This window comes from Ceratotherium simum, chromosome 7 (assembly GCF_057802395.1).
Source record: "Ceratotherium simum simum isolate JZ-2026a chromosome 7, ASM5780239v1, whole genome shotgun sequence".
Classification (NCBI taxonomy): Eukaryota; Metazoa; Chordata; class Mammalia; order Perissodactyla; family Rhinocerotidae; genus Ceratotherium; species Ceratotherium simum.
The window spans coordinates 46,500,368-46,523,635 of record NC_141906.1 but is presented as its reverse complement, the minus strand read 5'-3'; the positions used below and the strand labels follow the sequence as shown (position 1 = coordinate 46,523,635).

At 41.0% G+C, this 23,268-nt stretch overlaps 1 protein-coding gene across 1 annotated transcript in view; it reads right to left on the bottom strand.

Annotated features, from left to right (window-relative positions):
• FAT3 (FAT atypical cadherin 3) overlaps positions 1-23,268 on the bottom strand; it is a 502,525-nt gene that overhangs the window by 160,404 nt on the left and 318,853 nt on the right. The window contains exon 3 of the mRNA XM_087433575.1: positions 19,614-19,675. Within this exon, the coding sequence (XP_087289701.1) occupies positions 19,614-19,675 (62 nt within the window). The remainder of the gene's footprint in view (positions 1-19,613; positions 19,676-23,268) is intronic.

Below are 23,268 nucleotides of genomic sequence, written 5' to 3'. Positions count from 1 at the left end.
TTTGAACCAAAGTTTGGATGGAGGGTCCATCTCCCCTCTGAGGAGTGACCACATCACAAAAACAGGGCAAAGTCTCAGGATTACAAGCACAGTAAGAACAGAAGCAAGGTCTCTTGGGATCTGGGCTCAGAAATTGCACTACGTCACTTCCACTGGATGCTATGGGTCACAGCCAGTCACCAAGCCAAGTCTCCACCTCCTGATAGGAAGAGCTTTAAAACTTTTTGGCCATTTTTAATCCATCAGGACTATCTAGCTGAATCCAGTTTGGCACCATCCAGTTTACCCCTTTTGTTATAACGTGAGTGAAAATCTTTTCATGAATATCATGACTGCTAATTTTGTCCTGACGAAGGGCTTCTCTACTCTGCAAGAGGTAAGGGCTGGGGTCCCAGTGGGCCAAGTCTTATTCACTTTATGTCCCTGTCACACTGAGCACAGAACCGTCTTATCCTAGGCACCGAAGGAACTGTGTAGAAGCGAAATAAAATTAATTTTAAGCTAAGAACAATGTAATATAGCTAAAGCACAGGAGTAAAAGGAAAAAAAGTCTGTCATAAAACACTTTGAAAACATCTTCCATATATGTTCATACATCATCTCATACATCGTTCACATTTTTCAGTCATTTTGAACGTAGCAGTATCAAACTTAGGTCTCTTGTTAGGTGGGTGACAAAGCCATTCGAGATAATTCTGACATTCTGATAACATAATTAGCCACCTGATCTGTAGGAGGGTGAGTCATCATGAGCCTCCTGACAAACCTGTGAGATGGGATAAAACAGCTCACCTGCGGAAATGCAATGCCCGCAACCACAATTATACGGACGCACGTTAGCTGAAGTGCTGAACTAGGTTTCCCCACTGGAAGGCAAATAGGTGTATTTGACTGTGGATTTTGCTGCTTTCTCTAGTCCTCAAAATGCTCTTCTGTGTTTGTATTCATCGAGTAGAATACGTATTGACCATGCTAGGACTGTGCTAGGCCTTAGGGACAATGAAACACATGGGGTTTTTGCCTTGAAGAAGAAGGAAACTAACAATAGTTGATATTTTGCTATATGCAAGGCATTCTGCTAGTCTCTCTATGCATGCTTTCTACATAGCATTTATGAAAACTTGATGAGGTGGTTGTTATTATTCCAATTTTACAGCTGAGGATATTGAAAATATCATAGATTACAAATTTGCTCTAGATTATTTAGCAAATATATGGCAGAATCTTGATTCAAACCCTGGTCAGTTGGAACCTACACCCAGGCTCTTTCCAACCTATGACAACAGGTTTCTTCCAGCTATGCAAATATGCCATTGGTTTCCATTCTCTGTTAGAACATTAGATGACTACTACAGTTATAAAAGGGAAACCTCTCTCCCTTCGCTCAATGAATCTCTCTCTAGATTCTGTCTCTACACAACTGCAATTCAGTTGGGATGAAGGATTCATCAGACAAAGTGACCCTGGCGAGTGAACTGCCTACTCCTCAGGGTCAAATCCCAAGTACACATGCCGTGAAGAAGAAAATTAAAATACATGGACCCTAAGTCAAACTCACCGGTGTTAGAAACATTGCAGTTGCCAGAGTAGTCAGAACATGCGGAGTCAAAAATTTTACGGAAATAAGGAAAACTAAAACACATGTAAATTTACAATAAAAAAGAAGAAAAATTATCTTTCTATATTTTTCCAGAAAATGTTTATGAAAGGCTTCTTTTTTAAATTATCTTTGTGTATGACTTTCACCATGTTACCATTCTGCTCAAAAACCTTTCATCGCTCTGTATTTCCTCAGGTTTCTAGTCAAAACTACTACCTTGGTCTCCTCCCTCCACTGCTCTGCAAAGCCTACTTTCCTTGGCAGTTAGGCTACTCTTGGCACAGTCTCCCAAGGGCGCCGTATTCACCCCTCTCTATGTCTGTACTTGGACCATGCATGTTCTGTTCTTTTACATTACTCCTCGCCTTATCCAAAGCCCAGGTTAAGTCTCTTGTCTTCCAGGTAGACCTCCCTGATAAGTCCAGCCCTTAACTCTTATAGGACATAAAAGTTATTTCTCACCATTGGGCATATAATTTTATTATGGGGGCCGGCCCCGTGGCTTAGCGGTTAAGTGTGCGCGCTCTGCTACTGGCGGCCCGGGTTCAGATCCCGGGCACGCACCGACGCACCGCTTCTCTGGCCATGCTGAGGCCGCGTCCCACATACAGCAACTAGAAGGATGTGCAACTATGACGTACAACTATCTACTGGGGCTTTGGGGGAAAAAAAAAAGGAGGAGGATTGGCAATCGATGTTAGCTCAGAGCCGGTCTTCCTCAGCAAAAAGAGGAGCATTAGCATGGATGTTAGCTCAGGGCTGACCTTCCTCACAAAAAAAAAAAAAATTTTTTATTATGTACTGTCCCTACAGTTAATTATTGCTTCACTTGTGTTATTCTGGTGTCCCCAACTGTTTTAGGGTAACCTTGAGTGTAATTACTATGTTTTATGTGTTGGACGTACTCGTGTTTGTGTGTGTGTGTATGTGCACACGTGTGTGTCTATAGTTGTTTATTTATTGTATTAACAATGAGCTGATAACCAAATCTCATACCAATTATCGGTACATTCTCATGAATGATAATTTACATAGATTTAGTATCAATTTAAATATTCTAAGAACATTTTATTACATTCATTGATAAATTAGACTTTTAAAAAATAGGCTAGTTGCCCTACAAGCCCCAAATGAGATACAAGAAAAAGTTAAGGATTTTGTCAGGTAACCCCAACAGTTATTTCCTTTTAAGGAAGCAATAAAATAACCAATACAGGGATTTCTACAACAGTTGGGAATTTCCCTTCATGGATGATTCATTCATTTGTTCATTCAACTAAACAGTTCCAGGATGCCTATGAGATGCCAGGTACTAAGTCAGGTATCAAGGACATTATTGGTATCAAAACTATCTGTGATAGTTTCTATTAAGCCAAAAGGAAAATGCAATTTCATAGGAGAAAATTTGTGGAAATTGTCTCATATTCCAAAGTTTAGTGATAGCTGAATTAGGCTGAGGGACAAACTTGGTTGTTCCGATAAAAAAAATTCATTCCAGCTACATTTGATTTCTATTTCAACCTCTACCATGGACATACTTCGATTGAGGTTGGTCGGAGCAATTCAATTGTCAGAGATCTGCTCAAATTTTCTCTACTTCTCTCCTTTTTTGTGTGTTGGGGGATTATAATGTGGATGGCTAGGAGGGTAGAAATTGGAACAGCCAGTACACTGAGCCACCGATTTTCAGAGGGGGAAGTAAAGTTTCTCTGCTTTTAATGAATTCTTAGACAACCCAATGGCTTTGCTCCAAAAATGCCCTGCTGGAGTGGAGGATTATCTCACATGGGTCATTACACTCCCAAGCTTTAAATCTCAGAATGAGCATTAAATTAAAATTCCCTGCACCTAGTAGGCAGAACATTGTGACACTCAAAAGATGTGGAAGTGCTAAATGAATTCTGAGCAATAATATTATCATCACTGCATATTTATTGAGTTCAACAGGGTGCTAAGTACTGTACAGACAGATAATATAAGCAGCCTACACAGGAAAAAGTAACAGCAATAGTCTTATAAGAACTCTCCCATTCATCTGCTTTAGGAATAGACAGTGTAACTAGACTTGTTAGAAATAATCTCCTCTTTTCAAAAGTATCCTCAAGGTTCTCTATGCTTTTGTTTGATTTGAAAGTGGCCGATTTTCTACAGTTACCATTTATGAATGTGGCCAAGTATCCCAATTTCAAAATTACCATAAGAATGCTGTAGGCATTAAACTGAAGAACTTCATCCCCTTGCAACTGGAAATTACAAATGGAGTTTTCTGGGAAATCTTAAATAAATCAGTTGTAAAATATGATATATATACCATTATGTTTTTTATTCATCCGGGGAAATATGCATTTCCAAAATTAATAGTATTGCTCTTTTTAACTAGCCTTCAATTTTCTGAAATAATGCATACATTTGAAAGCCAAAAGAATTTAAATAGTTTAGTCTAAAATTAAAGAGTGCAAATATTCAGTTAAAGCATCAAGCAAATTTCCTATTTTTAACAAATCTAGACACAAAGAGAGGAAAAGTTAAAGTACAGTACACCTAATATGTATGTGCAAGCACCAATATGCATGTGGATGAGCACAAAGAATAACTTTGCATATACAGAAACTAATTGAATTTCAGAATCCTGACTTTCTTTATTTAAATGCCAGCCCATCAGGGTTATAAGAAAAAAAATTAAGCACTTTAGAGAAAATGGGTTATAAACTGTCATTGTTGAGTTTAGTATTCTGACAACTTTGAAAGTAACTATAATGTAATTTCCCAAGTTGGTAGCTAAAATAATGGAACATCTGGATGCCATTGAAATGTATGACAATCAAGGAGAGAACAGAAAAGTGGTGGGAACAATGCTTTTCCTTTGCTTATAATTCTTTGTGGTTTTGAACTCTTGCTCCAAACCTTGGTTGTGGCAGTTAAGGGGAACTCCCTTCTCTAAGATTCACCTCTCATTCCTGATTGAGTCCATCTCTGGGCCTCCTTAGCACTTCCAGCAGCTGAACTTTCCACGGGCTTGCCTTCTAAATCTGCTGTCAGACTTTATGTCTGAACGCCTGTGTGAAGTGGTGAGCAGTGTGCAATCTCATATGTAAACTGGTCAGAGGGCTGATTTCAACTTTGTATGTTGGGTCTGGCCTTTGGAAATGTGGGCATCTCCAGATAATACCATTTTTTAAGCAACCACAGAGTCCAATGCATTCTGTCCTTCTGGAGACAAGTGACCCTATCTTGGATGACATAATGAAGCTGAACTGTAGAGACAAATGATCCAGATATATTTGTCTTAGCAACTGGCAACCTCTTAGACAGAGCTTCCTTCTATGGTTTCTGGACTGGCCTTGCCATTTGTCAGATGTCTAAAGTTACATATTATGTTGTTGGAAATATCTGGGCATGGGCCTATATAGCCAAAGCTCCGCACAGATAAGAACTAACTGTAACGAGTTGAGATTCATTTTCTCCTTCCTCTGTCTAACCACAATAAGGAGGAGGGAGAAAGAATATCCAATTCAGCCAATACTTTAAGTCTAATAAGTATAATATCAATGTTAAGAGGAAACCAAAAATAGTCAATAAGGACCTTGTAATCTATGGTCTCACAACAGACACACATTAATGAATTATATATTTCTTTACATTTTTACCCTCAAAAAGGGACATTTCATAGAAGTGTATTATTTGTCCTGCCGTCCTTTACTGAAAACCACATTTCAAGGTTGTCTGAAAGTGGAGTCTCTCTGAGCGCAGAGATGACTTATTCTTGGCATGCACACCAGAGCCTTTCCAGAGTCCCTTTTACTTAACAGCTCCAAGTTGGAACTGATGTGGCATGTGTAAGGGCTGCCCTTCTTTCCACTAGCTCTACTTGCATCATCTGATGGGATTTTGCTTTTAAACATGGGGAGGCATATGTGCCCTCTCAAAGACATGTCAAGCCTCAGCTACAGTTTGGTTTGGATCCTTTCCCTCTTTTTACACCACAATTTGTCACGAGTGGAGAATGCAGACAGCTATGCCAAATGTGAATGTCACTTGCATGCCCACATTTGGCAAATGTTTACCCAGATCTTTAATCTGGGATTTAAATAGTCCATTTTCTAGTAGATGATTTCTAAGGTACTGTTTAGTGCCGAAATTTTATGATTCGGTGAGATTTATTTGTCCTTTTGTGAAAAGATGTTTATGATATATCATTTTGCCTTCAATGAGAAAATGTTAAAAGGTAGAATATTAATCTAGAGTGGAAGAGAGGGGAGTAGTTCATATTTGTAGGTAAACGTTCAGATGTCTAAGGTTACATATTTACGTTACATGATCAGGTTTCTGATATAATTTTCCAAATTACATGAATTAATATGCAGGAGTCTTTTTTCCAAGTGTTTCAGAGATATTCATGTAAAAATTCTCTTACATTGTATAATTTTTCCTTCAATAAGTGAATGCTATAAGGTAAAGTATGACAACTCCAGCCAAGGGAAGGATTTTTGTTCATATTTGTGTGCAGTCTGGTCAATGGCCTGAAACAATTTGCTAAATGACATTAGATCATGTTCAGGGTTGTCCTTTCAGCCGATCCACAGGCAGAAGGGAGAGTAAGCAAACACCTGCCTGGCAGTGGGCACCAAACCAACACTACAGAAGTGTGAACAGGGACGCTAGGGGGCTGGGCTGTATCCATTTAGTCTTCCAGGAAAAGTGACGGATGATCCATTACTTAAGGTCATTAAAAACCCTACCTCAGACTGCTGTTTAATGCAATTCCACACAACTGAAAAAAAATAACATATTGAACGTGAATTTGCTAATAAAGAAAAATGTCCACAATAAATTGATAAATGCAAAAAGGGGGTTACAAAACAATATGTATAGTATTATTTCAATCTTTCTGACAAATTTTATGCAGGATTATAGGTAATATATGAGCTTATATACATAAATGCAAAAAAAGTTCTAAAAGTTTATACTCCAAAATGTAAAAAGTGACCATCGTTGCATGGGGATATTATGAGTGTTAAATTTTTCTTCTTTTTTGCTTGTCTTTATGTCTCTCTCTCTCTTTTTTTTTTACAATGAACATGTATTATATATTACATGTTTCTGGTACATCATAGTTACATGTTTCCAATTATTCTATAATTAGAAATAACCATATTTTTAAAAATCCTACCATAGGCACTATGTAATTTCTAAAAGAGGAGTTGTGAAATAGACTCCAATTTTCTCCCTTTCACTGAGATGTATATACACATGCTTTAAACCACTAGAAATTGAGTTCACTCTTCCTTACGTATTGTTGTCCTTGTGATATGACAGGAACTTTTAAATGAGTTGCTCCTGGAAGCATGATTCTTGAAGATGGGTAAACGGTTTTGTGCATGTATCACAGCACACATCACGGGTCTGTCACGGCCTTGCACAGAGAGATTTGCAATTCTTTATCCCGAGGTGGAGCGAGCATGTCCTGGCTAACGCTGATAGAGACAGAACAACATCTCCTGTTGTAAAAATGCTAAATAAAAACCCCATCATATTCTCTAACTGAAACCAAACAAGCACATCTCTAACCCCTGCATTCCACAAGAGCCCTGTTTCTCTTCTGGAAAGGCTATAATGTTGCTTTAAATTCAACTGCTGACTTTCTGATTTCTCCTTCACCTAATGAGAAGAGGTCTAAGGATGGAACATGGTAAAGGATGGAACATGGAGAAGAGGGTAATGATGGAACATGTAAAGGTGAGACGTTGCCAAAATTATTCTCAGTGGCTAAGAGGCTGTCCCCAGGCCGTGAAGAGAAAAATCCAGTCACTTGGGGTCCTATAGGAGATCAAAAGTTGCTTTCACAGCATTCAATTTTAAAACAAGACAACAACTATGTCAGTCCCTCTCTACATGGAGAAAGTTTGAGGACATTCTTCTTTTTCAGAACACGGGGTTTGATCTGTCAGAAGCCCCTGCTCCACGGGTACTCGTGAAGCTTCTTACAAGGGCTATTAATAAGCACTTTACACATTTTTTAAGATGTTGAGCTTTTTCCATTTTATTTGAAAGTAGTATGCTAAAAGTAGATTTTATCTCAATTACATAATAACAAAGTATACATTAGCATGCAGCTTAGCCCCACGTCCAATTTTAAGATTTATCAGCATCTTTAAAAGTGTATAGTGGCATGCCAGGAATTATAACAGGTACCTCATGAAATATCTACGATCTTCCTTCTGAATTATATATATTTATGATCTCCTGAAGATGATAGATTTCAGCTAGGTAAATGTGATTTAGGAACTGCATTTAGGCTCCAAACATGCACTGGGGTTGGCAAGCAGCCTCTGTACTGACTAGGATGCAGTGGGGTAAAGCATTTCCTCTTCCTGCATGTCAGCTGGCCTTGCAGGAAACCTGCAAACCTCTCGCCCAGGTACCTACTTTCTGTGGCTCTCTGGGCAGTGCAGATCACCATACCTGGGAAGCATGGATTATCCAGTTTGTGGATCACCTGAAGCCCTAAACTTAAAGTTCCCCCAACATTCATTGAGTTCCTATGGTGTCCCAGCTATTGTTCTAGGTGCTGGGGGTACAAAGAGGGGCACTCCTCAGTTCCAGCCCTCCATTCTACTGCTGACCTTCATCAAAGGCAGGACCAGGAAGAAGAGGATGCAGAATCTCCAGAGAGCTCATCCTGCAGCTTGCTGACACAGCTGAGGCCGGCCTGAAGGAGAGACGGAGCTTGAACTACGGTTACTGAGTAGTAACCATGCTGTGGATTACCTCTACCGAAAATCTCCTGACTACTCATGACCAGTTTATTATTTCCACACATTTGAGGTTTTGACATCTGAATGAAAAAGAAAAAAATTCCCATTATGTGTTTAAATATTAAACACACTTACTGCATTAACAACTAAACACAATTTAAGGCCTTAAAGTGGTTATGATTTTGACAGAAAGCTTGGGAGCTAGTGACAAGGCTGGGTAGACCTGAAGACAGCTAACCTGGAGAAATTAGCTATCTGTCCCATGCTAATCTCAAGAATAACTACTTTATTGAGACGTAGTTTTGACCATGCTAAAGCTCTGCCATTTGAGCTTGGATGTTTTAGCCTCCATCTCAGATTCTGACTTAGAAAGCCAAGAGGACTGCAGATTCTCCAGGAGAGCCCCAATGACTTTCTTTATAGACAGGCCAGATCCATGGTTGACTCTTTCTTCAGCCTATCTTAGGAGGATGAGCTGTTTCACCTTACGTGGTCACAGTCCATTTAAATGCATGCCGACAAATGAAAGATGATAAATCTCTAAAACTTTGGGCTCTTCTTCAGAAAAGGAAGGAAAGAATTAATACTCTTGAGTGCATACCATGCACTAGGAACTACCCTACGTACATTTCATAGATGCTACCTCATTAGTGTCATAAGTATATTCAACAACTATGAGCCAAACTATAAATACAATGTATAACATAATGCACTAAGTATTCTGAATTCTGTCACAAGAAGACTGCTTCAGGAATTACAAGGAAAAATTTTAAGCTTCTAATCATAATAGCTAACATATTAAACACATAGTATGTGCAATGTACAAGCAACATGCCAATCCTCACAAAATCCTATGAAGAAAGTATTATTATTATTGTCCCAATTTTGCACATAAGGAAACTGAGGCTAGATAGATTAAGAACGGTTACACAGCTAGTGAGTGGCTAGGTCTGTCTATCTCCAAACCCTGAGCTTTAACCATCTCTGTTTACATTTGCAGTACAAGATTAGTTTGATATAAACTTTAAAAGGACTATTATAATTAAGACATTGTTTTATGAGATATGTTTTCTTTTTCACTAAGTTAGACTGAATTATTATGTAAAATACACACAGTGCTTTCATCCAAAAAGATGAAGTAACCAAATTTATTACAAGTTTTTTCAATTTTAAAGGAACTGGTGGTATTTGCCCCAACATACCAACCTATTTTCCTTGGCTCTGACATCCGAGACTCTCTTGACTTATCTTCCTTACAGTGATCTGCATCCTGCTGACAACCCTCTCAGCATTTCACTAAACCAGTCTTGCCACAAAATAGATGAGGTTGGTACCCCCTGATTTGCCACAAAAGCAAGTCACTTGAAAGGTCTCGAAACAACAGCTCATTTGAACAAAGCTGTCTGCAGCAAGCAGGAAGTAAGCCAAAGTAGTTTTTCCTTTTTATTAATAGAGGCGCTTGAGTTGGAATCTCATGTTCTGAACCTGCTGCCATTACATGTTTTAGTTTCCCACAGACAGATTTAAAGCCATACACATCTGGTGTTAGGCATGGGCTTGGATGGTTTCTGAAGGGCCCAAATGAAATTGGACTGGACAGATCATTCCATAGCTCAGAGAGTGTGCTGCACAATATAAACTAGGAAAGCAACACAATGGAAAAAGAGGGAAAAGGAGCTTCGAAGCACAGGGCGGAGGGTCGATTTATCATCACTGCACTAGTGGGAGAAACCAGCCCCAGCTTCCAGGATGTGTGATTCGCAGTGGGGAGTTCCTGTGATTGTTCGGAGCCATGCAGGGAAATCTGAACCTCTTCTCCGAGAAAGAATAAGCCATTTGTGTGACATCAGACCTGCGGGGTAACAGGTTCTCCCCCATCCCCCACAGGACCCAACCAGCACTTGCCCCGAAGCTTGAAGGAAGCAGCAGCATAGCACCACATTCGGAAACCATTCACAAGTGAGAACAAAGGCAGAGCCTCAGCTCCCTGCAGCCTGCGTGGTCTGCTCAACAAGCTGTGACCCGCCTGAAGCAATTATCTGCCTGCGCAGCACCCCTCTGCAGAGCCCAAAAGCTGGCTCATTTCCATTTCCAGGCTGAGCCACCGGATGGAAGAACCTTCCCAGTCCAGGGGAACAGGTTTCATTAATTGTTGCTCTACTAATTGGTGTTCAGATTTAAGGGGAAACAAAACAAATGCAACCTTTCACAGACAGGTGAATTAGAAGTGGTTATTTCTGGGGTCAAGGATTTATTCCAGACAACTCTCCTAGTTTGCCTGCAGATTATTAACATGGAGGCTACCCAGGGACACAAACAAGCAACGCTAAGAACTGAAGAACCACCAGCAGGAGACAAAGGGGACATGAAACTCCATGTAATCCAAGGACCCGACACCACCCCTCCCTTCCTCCATTCAGATGGAGACAGGTGGAAAGAGTACCCTTGGCTGAGATCCTAACCAAGTTCTCACACACTATTTCCAAACTCAACAGGGTCTCTTAAGACTCAGCCCTGGGCTCATTTCTTATATTTTTATGGGTCCAAAGGGGCTCATTGAGAAAAAATGTGGGGTGAAGAGATGATAAGAATCTAATTGCATTCTACAATATACGTGAATTACTTCCATTGTGAGAGGATTACAAATTATGAAGCAGGCAAAAAAAGAAATCTTCCTTTATATCACATGGTGGAAAACAGGAGTGCATTGGCCTACACAGTGTTAAAAAAAAATGAAGGTGTCAATATTTAATATAAGGAGATTTGGCATGTAAATCTGATTTCGTTTTTTTTTGAAAAACATAAGACTTTCTGATGAAACTGGGGCCGCCTGCTTCCATATCTGCCACTGGCTGAGCCTCTTTAGAAAGGGCAGAGGAGACCCACCATCCTTCCTCCCTCCAGCCCTAGCTGCACACATGCTGCTCCTCTGAATTACCTGCCCAGCCCTGTGGGCACCTTGCAATCTCTGTTTTGAACAAACTATCTCTGAGAATTAATATCTGCTTTGAAAAATCTGTTTGTGGATGTCCGATTCAATATTTACTCTTTGGTCTACTGGGAAAATAAAGTGGTGTGTCTGCAGTTCACACTGCTAGGAGGATCGTTTTTAAAGGCCTACACCAACCTGGACTGTTCTGCCGGAATTGGAATGGCAACCCTCGTTCTCACTTCCTATGCACGTGTGCATGACACACAGACACATACACCACCACCACCACCACCGTCACCACCAATACTCCTCGTTTAACTGGCCTGAAGTGCCGAAAGCCACTCCTGCCTGGCCTGCTGAACCCTCCTGGGGCGCTATTTAAGACTTAAGAATGACACTGATTTAGAAAAATCTATTGCTGGGGAGGGGTTTGTTCTTGAGCAAGAACAATTCCTGTGGGTAAACAGACAGGACTTCTTGGAAAGATGGGCTGGAAACTCTTACCGAGGAGAGTGCAAGAAGCAGGCACTTGGGAAGGCAGGCACGTGAGGGCAGGGCAGCAGTTAGGAACCAATGTATGCCAAGAGATGGCCTTCTGTGACCAACTTGAACTCAGGGGATACTTCTCCCCTTAAGTATGGAGCATGGAGCACGGAAATAATGGCATTTAGATGGAGGTTTTAGCCTCCCACACTGTAACTGTAGTTGCCCCAGTCCCTTAGTAAAGTCTGATGCATGTATATAGCCTTGTAAGGTAGTGGTGTGAAATGAGAGGGGTAGGGACAGTCTAGTAAATGAAATCTGGCCTGCTGCATTAGTTTGCTAGGGTTGCCATAACAAATGGCCGTAGACTGGGTGGCTTAAACAATAGACATTTATTTTCTTACAATTCTAGAGGCTGGAAGTCTGAGGTGAAGGTGTCTGCAGGGTTGGTTTCTTATGAGGCCTCTCTCCCTGGCTTGTAGATGGCCTTCTTCTCCCTGTGTCTCCATGTGGCCTTCCCTCCATACTTGTCTGTGTCTAAATTTCCTCTTCTTATAAGGGCACCAGTCATATTGGATTAGGGCACAACCTAAAGACCTCATTTTAATTTATTTACCTCTTTAAGGACTCCAAATAGAGTCACATTCTGAGGTACTAGGGGTCAGGACTTCAACATAAGAATTTTGGGGGGCTACAATTCAATTTATAACACGTGCTCTACAGTCACTCTTCCACTGGAGTCCAAGCTGGTACTCACAGTGTGGGCACAGCATCCTCTCAGGTAGTCTTTGTGCTGGAGCTCGGGGCATTGCCCAGCAGCAAGCCCCTGTCCAGAGCTGGGCAGGCAGTGAAGGGCAGAGTAGTAGGTGCTGAGGAGCAGCTAAAGGAGTAGTGAGTGGACTACCAAAGAGTATAAGAGAAAAGCTCCTCTTCCTGTACATGTACATGCTGATCTTTGAGGGTGGGCTGACCCGACACCTGGGTAAGTCTGTTACAAAACGAGAGTGGGAAAAGATGATTCAATTTGCCACATTTCAATGTGCTGATGGATGTTTAGGGCCATATCTGACACTAATATGAAGTGAGTGTGTGACCTTGGATCTCTCTCTTCTCTTTCCTATGTCTCAGTTTCTGCATTTATATAATGGGAGAGAAGCAGTTTAGATGGTATGAATGAAAAACAACCCCTTGATTCCAAGACAGCAGCTAACCGCAGTAGCTCACAAATAATCAGCAGTTTGGTCTGTAATTGTCCTCAGTGTGAAAGGCAAAGAAAAAAAGGTGCAGTGGGAAAAACACAGTAACTCCAATAACAGAACCTTGGTGCCCAGCCAAATGCTAAGCTCTGAATAAGCATTTGATAAAGCTTTTAAGACAGGAAGAAGAAACAGAGTGAGTTTCTGTGAACTTTATCGAAGTTGATAAAACATGAATATGAACAACTGAGGCTTGAGAAGGTTGGTCCTAGAAGGAGAGAGCAAGAAGAGGCTGCAGTACTCTCTTGGGAGTTCTGGAAAACAGAAGTCACAACCACCCTCCTTCTGAGGATGCTGCCTGCTTCAGGTGCTGTTTTTGTGCACAGATACACCATCCTTTCTGAGGGCCTACTGGTACCTCCTGCAAAGTTTTTTGAGGGGCAGAAAAAAGAAGCTAATGAGAGAAATTTCCATTTCTCTTGGAGTTAAGTTATCAAAATATGGACTGCTTAATGGATTGAAATAGGCCCGCAATTCTTCACCACCAGAAATTACCATCATTTCAAAAGCAGATGCTTACCAGAGTAAGAAACCACTAAGGATGTGCACTCACTGAAGAAATCAATTTGCATCCTAAGGCAAGAGGAAATGTTATAAAAACTTACCAAAGAGCAGTATTTTTTCTCTCAGAAAATAAAACTATAAAAAGGGATGAGAATTTCAGACAGGAAGAAAAATAGTCACATGAGGTACACCTTACAGAGGACGATGGATGGGTATGCTAAAGAGACAGATACTAAATAATTTACGTTCCTATAGATCTAGTGTATTCCTCTGTAATGTGTTTTGTTATTTATACTGACTGCACTATAAAATCTCACCACGTTCTCTGGGCTACTTCAAGTTACACGCGCACACACACAACATAATTTCTCATCCGCTGTCTTTATACCGGTTACTGGGCCTTGTTATCTTTTTTGATTTGCAAATAAAATACTCTCTCTGTTCTCTTTCGGAGACTTTTATCAGAACCATCTAGCCTTGAACAGAGAAGCATTTCAAGATCAAAAAGGAGGCAAAAGAATACTCTTTTAGCAAGCAAGATAAAGATTCACACATAATTAAGCCAGGACTATAGGATTATTTAAGTGGATATCTCTTTTAAGAATAATCGATCTGCTATAACCTATTCAAATTACTGGGGCCAGTGCTGAAAATGAAAGGGAATTGACAAGGTATTTGTTGAGGACAGGGGACAAGGGAGGGAATGGGAAGGAGGGAGGGACAAACAACGGTCTGTAGTGTCTACGTCTGCCAGGTCCTCTGTTTAGTTCATCCACGAAGTGAGGATTATTAACCCCATTTTACAGGTAAGAAAATGGAGGACCAAAGTTAATGTGACAAAGCAGACAGAAAGAGGCAGAGTGTTCTATTCTCTCTGCCTCTGAGTCCATGCACCTTTCTGTGTGCTGATACCCGCCCTCTATGATCTCATCTAGGGCTAAAATAAAGGTTTCTTAGAGTAATCATTCATTCACAGGACATTTATTAAGTGTCCTCTGTTTCCCAGATACCAGACAACATGCTCTGAATACAGAGATGAGTAAGACAGTCAATGCTGACAACAGCTACCTTCGTTCATGGAACACTTATCGTCTAACAGATGGGGTCCTGAACACTTTTCACTGGTCATTTCATACGCTCTTTATACCAATCCTGTGTTGGGAATAGTTATCCCCCCTTTACAGATGAGGGAAAGGGGGTCCAGAGAGGTTCAGTAGCCTTTCTAAGCTCTGTGAGCAGTCCCCAAATATAATCTCAGGTCTGCCTGAATTTTTTTTTTCTTGAGGAAGATTAGCCCTGAGCTAACATCTGTGCCAGTCTCCCTCTATTTTTTATATGTGGGTCACTGCCACAGTGCAGCTGATGAGTGGTGTAGGTCCATGCTCGGGATCCAAACCCACAAACCTGGGCTGCCAAAGTGGAATGTGCCGAACTTAATCACTGTGCCACGGGGCCAGGCCCAGGTCTGCCTGAATTTAACATCCATGATTTCCCACACTACTTCCATCCACTGTCTTGATAAAACAAGTTTCATGTCCATAAGGAGTTTAAATCTAGCAGGTGAGAAAACAATCTATACAAGAGCTTGTAATATAATAAAGAATTAGTGCACGTATTCCCTTATTTCACAGCTGCCTTCTATGATAATGAGGTAATCAGGGTAAAGTCACAACCACTAGGCTAAAATGTTAATTCCTTATTTAGTTTATGCATCCATTATCAACTGTCTGCATCTATTTGCTGGAATTAGTCTTCCCCCTCTGCTACAATCAGAACTGGCTATCAAGGAATGTATATGACTTTGAGTGGGCTGAAAATTCCACATTTTTGCATTTTAGGGGCGGGATAGAAGATCAGGTTAATATTTCACATAACAGACTTCCAACTTAGGCAATAGTTAACACTTAGAATTCACCAAAGAAGTATAAGCTGTACTTTTGAATTTTTCTACAGTTCTTTGCTGCCCTTGTTTCTTTAGCAAGTCTCTTGGATTCTGATAATGATAACTCTCCCCTTAGAGTTAGAGATTTAAGGTGAATGCTTATAGGCTCAAAAACCCTTACAGCCCATACACAGTCAAAGCTAAATGTCTTAAATTAATGTACAGGCAGAGTACCAACAGTATACAATTAAAGTGCCTTCTATATCACGGGGATAGCAAACTAGAAACAAATCATTAATGGTCTCCTTGTTATCTATTCAGAAGTTTACCTGCCAGGTCAGCTTCTAAATGAGTCCTTTCAAGAGGAGTCAATTTTATTTTGTAGGAAGGAGAGATATGAAATAAAGCCAGAAGGTTAATATGAGTTTAAGAGGAGCGTAGGGTTATCCTGCCAATTAAAGACTCTCCAGGAGGTTAATTACCCACACCCCGCACTTACAACTCACACAATATATCAGCAGTTAACAAAATTTGTGTACAGTAGAGAACTCTATTCTATACTCTGACTGATATTATTTTAGTCATTTTTTTGCAGGGCTGAGTTAAAGCAATATTCTTTCCATGATCCATTCAGGAAAAAAAGAAATGAATGTCATTCACACTGTCACAGCAATGTTATGTAGAAAGAGACAATGTGGCCAAGAATTGTACAATTTAGAGAGAGAGAACAAGAGAGTGTGTGTATGAGAGAGAGAAAAAAAGAGGGAGATGCAGAGTGACAGAGAGAGGGAGATTGAGATTCAACTGGTTTTTCAACTCTTGAGCAAGAGAGTTTATTAAAGGAAAGAGCACATATGATGCGGATCCTGGGAGGTGGACAGAGCAATGGTGTATGCTCGAGGGCAAGTCGGTATGGCTCAGACGACCCACCGTTTTTAAAATTTCCACTTTGAAAACTTCAGAAAAGCCAGTTTGCTGCTTGTTAGCCAGAATCATGATGGGATTTGTACTAGACAACAATTCCCTATGACCCAGTGCCCTCACCCTGTTGAAATAAGTTTCTAGGCCCAAGATGGAACCACTCCTGTTTGGGGGCCACGTCAGCAAACTGAAACTTAGATAACTCGTTGTCCCTGTAAATGTTCTTCTTGACCAGAAACGCAGTCTTCCCAGTCGGCCAAATGCCAAGCCAATTCTGGGCTCTGCTTATTTTCTTGTTCCTTCTCACCCCAAACAAAGTTGACTATGTGACCCCGGCCAATCAGATATTTTCTGTTTTTCTCTTCCTTGTTCTTTATTCTTTATCCTATGAAAGCCTCCTGCCTTCCACCCCATTTTGCACTTCCGCAAATGGAGACAGTCCTCTTCATGAAGTGTTAAATAAAGTTTATTTCTATCACCTAAATTGTCTTCTTTAATGTTTTTTTTTTTTTTTTTGGTGAGGAAGATTGGCCTTGGCTATTGGCAATCTTCCTCTTTTTGCCTGAGGAAGATTGTCACTGAGCTAACATCTGTGCCCATCTTCCTTTATTTTGTAAGTGGGACACTGCCACAGCATGGCTTGATGAGCGGTGTGTAGGTCCATGCCCAGGATCCAAACCCACAAACCCCAGGCTGCCACTGAAGTGAAGCATGTGAACTTAACCACTATGCCACTGGGCTGGCCCCTTCTCTAATCATTTTTTAACAACTTTCATCCAAACCACCATCCTCTCTCACCTGCATCCCTCCAAAAGCCCCCCCATAGTCTCCTTGCTACTTATGCCCTGCCCTAGCCCATCTCTGCCCAGCAGAGCATCCAGCTGTGGTAATGATTGGCAATCATACCATAGCTTTCCATTGCACTCACGAAAAAATTCAGAATCCTTACTACAGCCCTGTTTGCTTTCTCCAACTTGATTTCCTACCACCTCTACCCCCCTCCATCTTTATACCCTTTATCACACCGGCCTTGGTGATCACACTGGCCTGGAGCAGAACCTTGGCTTCACGTGACCAAATGTCACCTACTCAAAGGGGCCCTCCCAACCAGTCTACTGAATGCTGCCTACCACCCCCTCACTTTCAGGCATTATCAAGAAACCTTCTTTGAGTGGCCTCAGAGAGCTCGCATCTGAGGTTATAGCATTTATTCGTTCATCATGTGCCTCCCCATCCTTCCTCTTCACTCTGTATGCCCAGCACGTAGGGCAGTCCCTGGGACCCAGCTGAGGCCAGTGGTTGCAGCCTGCGGCTCCTTCTGCACGTCAGTTGCCTGGAGTTACTATCCATCTTAGAGTATGGAGATAAAGTCGAATCTTTAGGAGGGTTCGGGTATTATGAGACCATGTAATAATAATTAAAACCACAAGGATTCTAATTACGCTTCACTGAGCACCTACTTAGCACCAGATAATGGACTGAATGTTTTACTCATATTTCATATTTTAATCTCCCAACCACCCTATGAGGTTGTTAACTGCTATGCTCCACTACTTCCCTAGTCAGATTATACCAGGTACTAAGAAATGATGTGCCAGATCCATCCATGTTAGCCTAAAGAACCAAAATATTTGGTAGGTATTTATGTAAGTCCGTAAAGGATGTGAAACCGTTAAGGATTCTTTTGGGAAGTGAATTTAAATGTCTGGAGAATACTCTTGTTGCTTTTCTTTACAGTCACACTGCACCACACATCCCCTAAGGACACTACCTTTTCAGGGACAAGGAGTAAGTGATCTCAGGCAGATTCCCCAGCTAATGAGACACCCTCCCTTTTCCTTGCTGGGAGGTAATGGGTTCAACCATCTGAGAACACAGCCTCTCCAGGAGTCCTGGACCCTCTGCTGCAAAGGAAAGGAGCACATAAATTTAAAATGAGGCGGTATGATTCCGGCAAACGTACTCTAATCCTGGACTAGGTATGTACTGCAGTCCGTTAGTATGATTTTGAAAAAAGAATTATAATAATTATTTTTTGGCAGCCTGGAGTCTTTCATCTTTATGAGATGATAGTAATGTTTTAAAAGGATTATCAAAGTGCTACACAATAAAAATAATAATAATCCTTTATTATGTGTAACACTTTAAAGTTTTAAAAATACTTTGATATAAAATATAAGGCTTGATCCTAACAGTGATCCTTTGAGGTAAATGGAGTAGTAATTATTTGGCACATTTCACAGTAGAGGAAACTGAGGTCCAGGGCAATTAAACAGTTTCTAAGGATTTAAGCTAATCATGGCAGGGGAACTCCAGGACCCAGGTGCTCTGATTCTTTAAATAAATCATTACTCGTGAACTGATTTAGAAAAGAACACCAGAAGAGATTTGAGGGATGTACCTGTGTGTGTGTACGTGTGTGTGTGTGTCTGTCTGTCTGTCTGTCCGTGTCAGGAGGACCTGTGGATTGCAGTAAGTGGTTCTCAGGAACTAACAGATCATTTTAGAAGCACGGACGCATTATAAAACCTTAATAAAGCCCTAACTTCCCAGCATTGTCATCCGTTCCATATCAGACTGTCACACTGAAACACAATGTCATACATACTACCCAGACTTCAGGCTTCCCAATAAAGATACTCGATATATATAGAAGGAATGTTCCACAGAGCTCTTTCATACCTATTTTCTCATCCCTTGCCTTATGGTGTTTTTTGTTTTCCTCCAGAAATAATGCTCTTATGGTTCATACTGCTGCTGTTTCTGTCTTAATGAATTATAGGAGTACATTTTATGGTTTCAGAAACAGTCATCTCGGGCAGTGAATTATCTCGCAGCCTTCTCTTCCTCAAGCCTCTCCCAAGAAAAGAAATGAGGAGCAAAGCAACACATTTCTTCACAAATGATATACTTCACTTTAACTGCAGCACTTCTGCTCTTTCCTTTTACATCTGAGGCTGTAGTGGCTCATAGGGCTCTACTCCTGAACTTTCTTTTCCAATTATTGACAAAAGGGCCTGAAGTCAAAGCAGAGATGTTGATACATCTGCTTGTTTTCAGCAAAAAGCAAAGGCTGCTCTGCCACCCGCCCTCAGCACACAGGAGTGCGTTCAGAGGAATGCACCAGAAATCTCCAAATTCAGAACCAATCAGCCCAAGAGAAATATCTTCATTTAGGAACCCACTGTTCAAATGTATTAAAGTTCTAGTGGATGTTGAAGGTTAAAGAAGTTTAGTGAAAGTCAATTTTAATGAATGCCAGTTCCCTCTATGAGCTTACCTCCAGAAAATGTTCTGCCTGCTGTTCTCGATCCAATTTCCTTGAAGTTGTTGTAATCAGACCTGTGTAGAAATGAGAATATTTGACTTTTAAATATCTGGGGCAAGTAGCTTCCTGAGCATGGGAAATAAGTCCAGTTAAAGGAAAAGCAAAAACGATGGGGAACAGTAACTCTCCAATCCCCAGTGACAATCAGATGGTCTTAGAATTATTCTTAAAACAAAATAAAATTTACAAAGAAAACCTGAAAAATTTGTTTCTGTTCTCCTTGCCACAGTTGAGGTATTGTAATCACTTTGGGGATGTAAAACTCACTAAAGAACTATCGTTTTTCTGATAATGAGGAATTTCAATGACTCATTTGCATATGACTGAAATTCTACAGTAGGAACCTCATTAAAGATTTTAGAGTTCTTGAACAATTAATAGGTTGTTGATGCTGATTAGATTCAGGGTCTGAAACAGCACTTTCTTATTTAACTTTCTTATGCTTATATAATTTTTTGTTATACTTGACAAAGAAGATTATTTCTGTAATAACTACTTGTGCACATAATTATTTCAAATTTAATAACATATATCGAAGATCTCAAACTATAATTTTATGTGTTTAAATCTTTACACAAAATTGGTTTCACATGGGAAATATCTCTCTTTCCTTCAAATGGTGTTTCTCATAAATGAATCACCTCTTTGAGTATGAAGACAAAGAAAAACAAATGAGAAGACAAAACCTTCAAGGCTGCCCAGTTTATTGCACCAATTTGTCTTTTGCAGGTTTTATTATTATTATTGTCAATTGTCAATTAGGAGGTCAAATTTACATTCCATTTCTTGATTCTACAATGTCCCTGAAGACAAGAGACTATGGATTGGGCTGTTTTCACGGCATATGCCAGTTGACAGGAAAGAACAGAGAAAATCACATGAAGAGCTCACTCCTAACACTTGTGAGGTACTAGAAATCTGGAAAGGTATTTTACCAAGGTCTGCTGAGGAGCTCAGGACCTCTAGCTTTTGTTTTACACAGAAGTGGTGACTGGGAGTACACAGATTTTAGAGAAAGTCAAGAAGAGTCCACAGGAGGTTAAATGGGCTTCAAAGTAAAATCTTATGGGAGTAGAATGGCTCTTTACAAGCTGGCCCCACTCAACCTCCACTCTCATCTGTCTACACTTCCCATGGGAGGGAAACCTATATTCCCGTTGCACAAATGACCTGCTTTTCCATAAATTCTTTCTGGAATGTGTCTCACCCCACTGCTTCATCCACAGATCTTTCAAATTCAGCTCAGGTGTCAGCTCAGGTGTTAGAGAGATGACCTCTCTACCAGGGTTAGGTGCCCATCTGATATGTCCCAGCACAACCAGTATACGCCACCACCATTGTTCTTTGCCCTATACTACAATCCTTTGCTCACGTGTCTGTAGTTTCCCATTAGACAGGTTGACAGAGTTACCTCATGGGAAGGGCTTACCTTTCGATTCTGAAGCCCTGGTGCCCACCTAGCCCCTGGCCTAAAACAAAGAATAGGAACTTCATTAATGCTCAGTTGATGAAAATTGCTGTAGAAGAGATAGATTATTTATATTCTAATCTTCAGTGTTACTACAGACTTAGAATGTGTTTGTTTAGGAGGGTATTGTTTTGGTGTAGGGAGAGTATTTGTGGTTGGGCAGGGGGTGTGTGTCTTTCATATTCATTTGAAACCGTTTACTGAGTTCCTCTATGTGAATGGGGCAGTGCCAGGCATTCTCAGGAAGCAAAGATGAGCTATTGTCAGAGACTGTGGAGAGAAGACTGCTAGCAGGAGTTTCAAGGGAGAGAATCAGTAATTTCCCTTCCCTAGCTGCCCATCAGAACCTCCCAGGAAACTCACGAAACATAGATTCTGTGCCCAACTTCATCCCTCATTTACTGTATCTCCTGGGAGGATGCCTTGAGATGATCCTCTGATTCTAAGAGAAGGCTCTATGCAATTCCACTATCCTTTGAATCCTTCTTGAATCTCACTATGACTTTTTATTGACGTTAATTTTTCTGCCCAGCCATATCCAAGAATGAAATACACTGAGTTGCATCTGGATCAGACAATCAGGTTCAGTGTGTGGGTGGGGGTGAGCGAGGGGGAGATGGAGATGATGTGTGAGTGCACTGGTGGGCGGGGTGATAAAGGGGAGCCCAGCTCTCCGAGTCATATTGACAATGGGTCAGTGTGGTCACATCAGTGGGTGTCTAACACACAAATCTGACGCCTTCATTTTCGGGCCATTCTATCTGACAAGGTCACATGTCACGGAGGCTCTTTCCAAGTGAGAAGTAACTGTCTTCTCAAAAGAGGGCAGGAGGCTTTCGCAAACCTCACCACCTCCTCAGGGGGCATCCTCTGTTAAAGGTCACAATGGGAACGAGAACTACTTGTTATAGCGAGGCTATAAATGGGGGAAAGAGCTGTCGGCCTCCACTCTGCTGCACTCCTGCTGCTCTCTGAGACACAAAAGGCCAGGAGCCCTTTGCCCTCTGTTCCCCTGCAGACTCCCATGTCCTTTCAGGTCCTCCTTACCCGGGTCATGCAGCCACGGCCCACAGGGAAGAGGTCAGCTTCCTCTCCTGATTACTCTTAGGGTACATCTTTAGGAAAGTCACTTATTTTCACAATGCACATGTGTAACTGGGAGAGCAGTGTGGCTCCCCTTCCATACACATAACGTTCACCAGGGTTTTTTGCATATTTATCAGCCAACAGGGAGAGAGAGAGGTTTCCTGAAAAGTCTGAAACAACATATACAACAGTGAACCTGGAGCTGTGAGACAGCCACGCAGTTTCTGTTCCTGGAGGAAAGGCAGGAAAAAACCTCTGCAGGTTTCAGTTCTCTGGGTTTCTATCACCTTTATTTTCACAGATATAAGGTAAAAGGCAAGGAAAAAAAATCCAAGTCAAAAGTGAAAATCAGTAGGAAATCAGATGAGGTGCTGGTTGGGGATAGGGAGTGACTGCTAGTTGGTACAAGGTTTCTTTTGGGGGTGATGAAAACGCCCTAAAATTACAGATTATGGTGATGGCTGCACAATTCCATAAGTATTCTGAAAACCATTGAATTGTATACTTTAAATGGGTGAATGTTATTGTATGTAAATCACATATCAGTAAAGCTGCTAAAAATCAGTAGGAAATCATAAACTCTGCCTTTTAGATTTTAACAAGTTTTTCATGTTTGGAGAAGCCAGACATTTAAAAATACAGGAATGAATGAATGAATGAGTTAGTTTAGGAATCAGACATGAAGAGGAGTTGGAATGAATAGAGTGATCAGGTTTGTCCACGGGGAATCTGGAACACAATAATGAACGGAACATTTTGGGTTAAAGCCAGAACTGGTTGTTATTTGCACTGAAAAATAAATCTTGTTATCAAGCCAGGGCCGGCTAAACCAAGAAGCGGCAAAAGCTTTCTTCCTTCTAAGGTACATATTAGGATGAACCATAGTGCTTCAGCAGCACAGTCAGAAAGGAATGCGGTGAGCATCCCTCACAGTCCAGAGGAATTAGTCAAAATTGCCAATGCTGCATCTTCATTTCTAACAACCTTGTTGTAGCTGAACGAGGTGGGGCCTTAGATAAGGAAGAGAATAAAATAGAGCAACCTCCCTCTTCA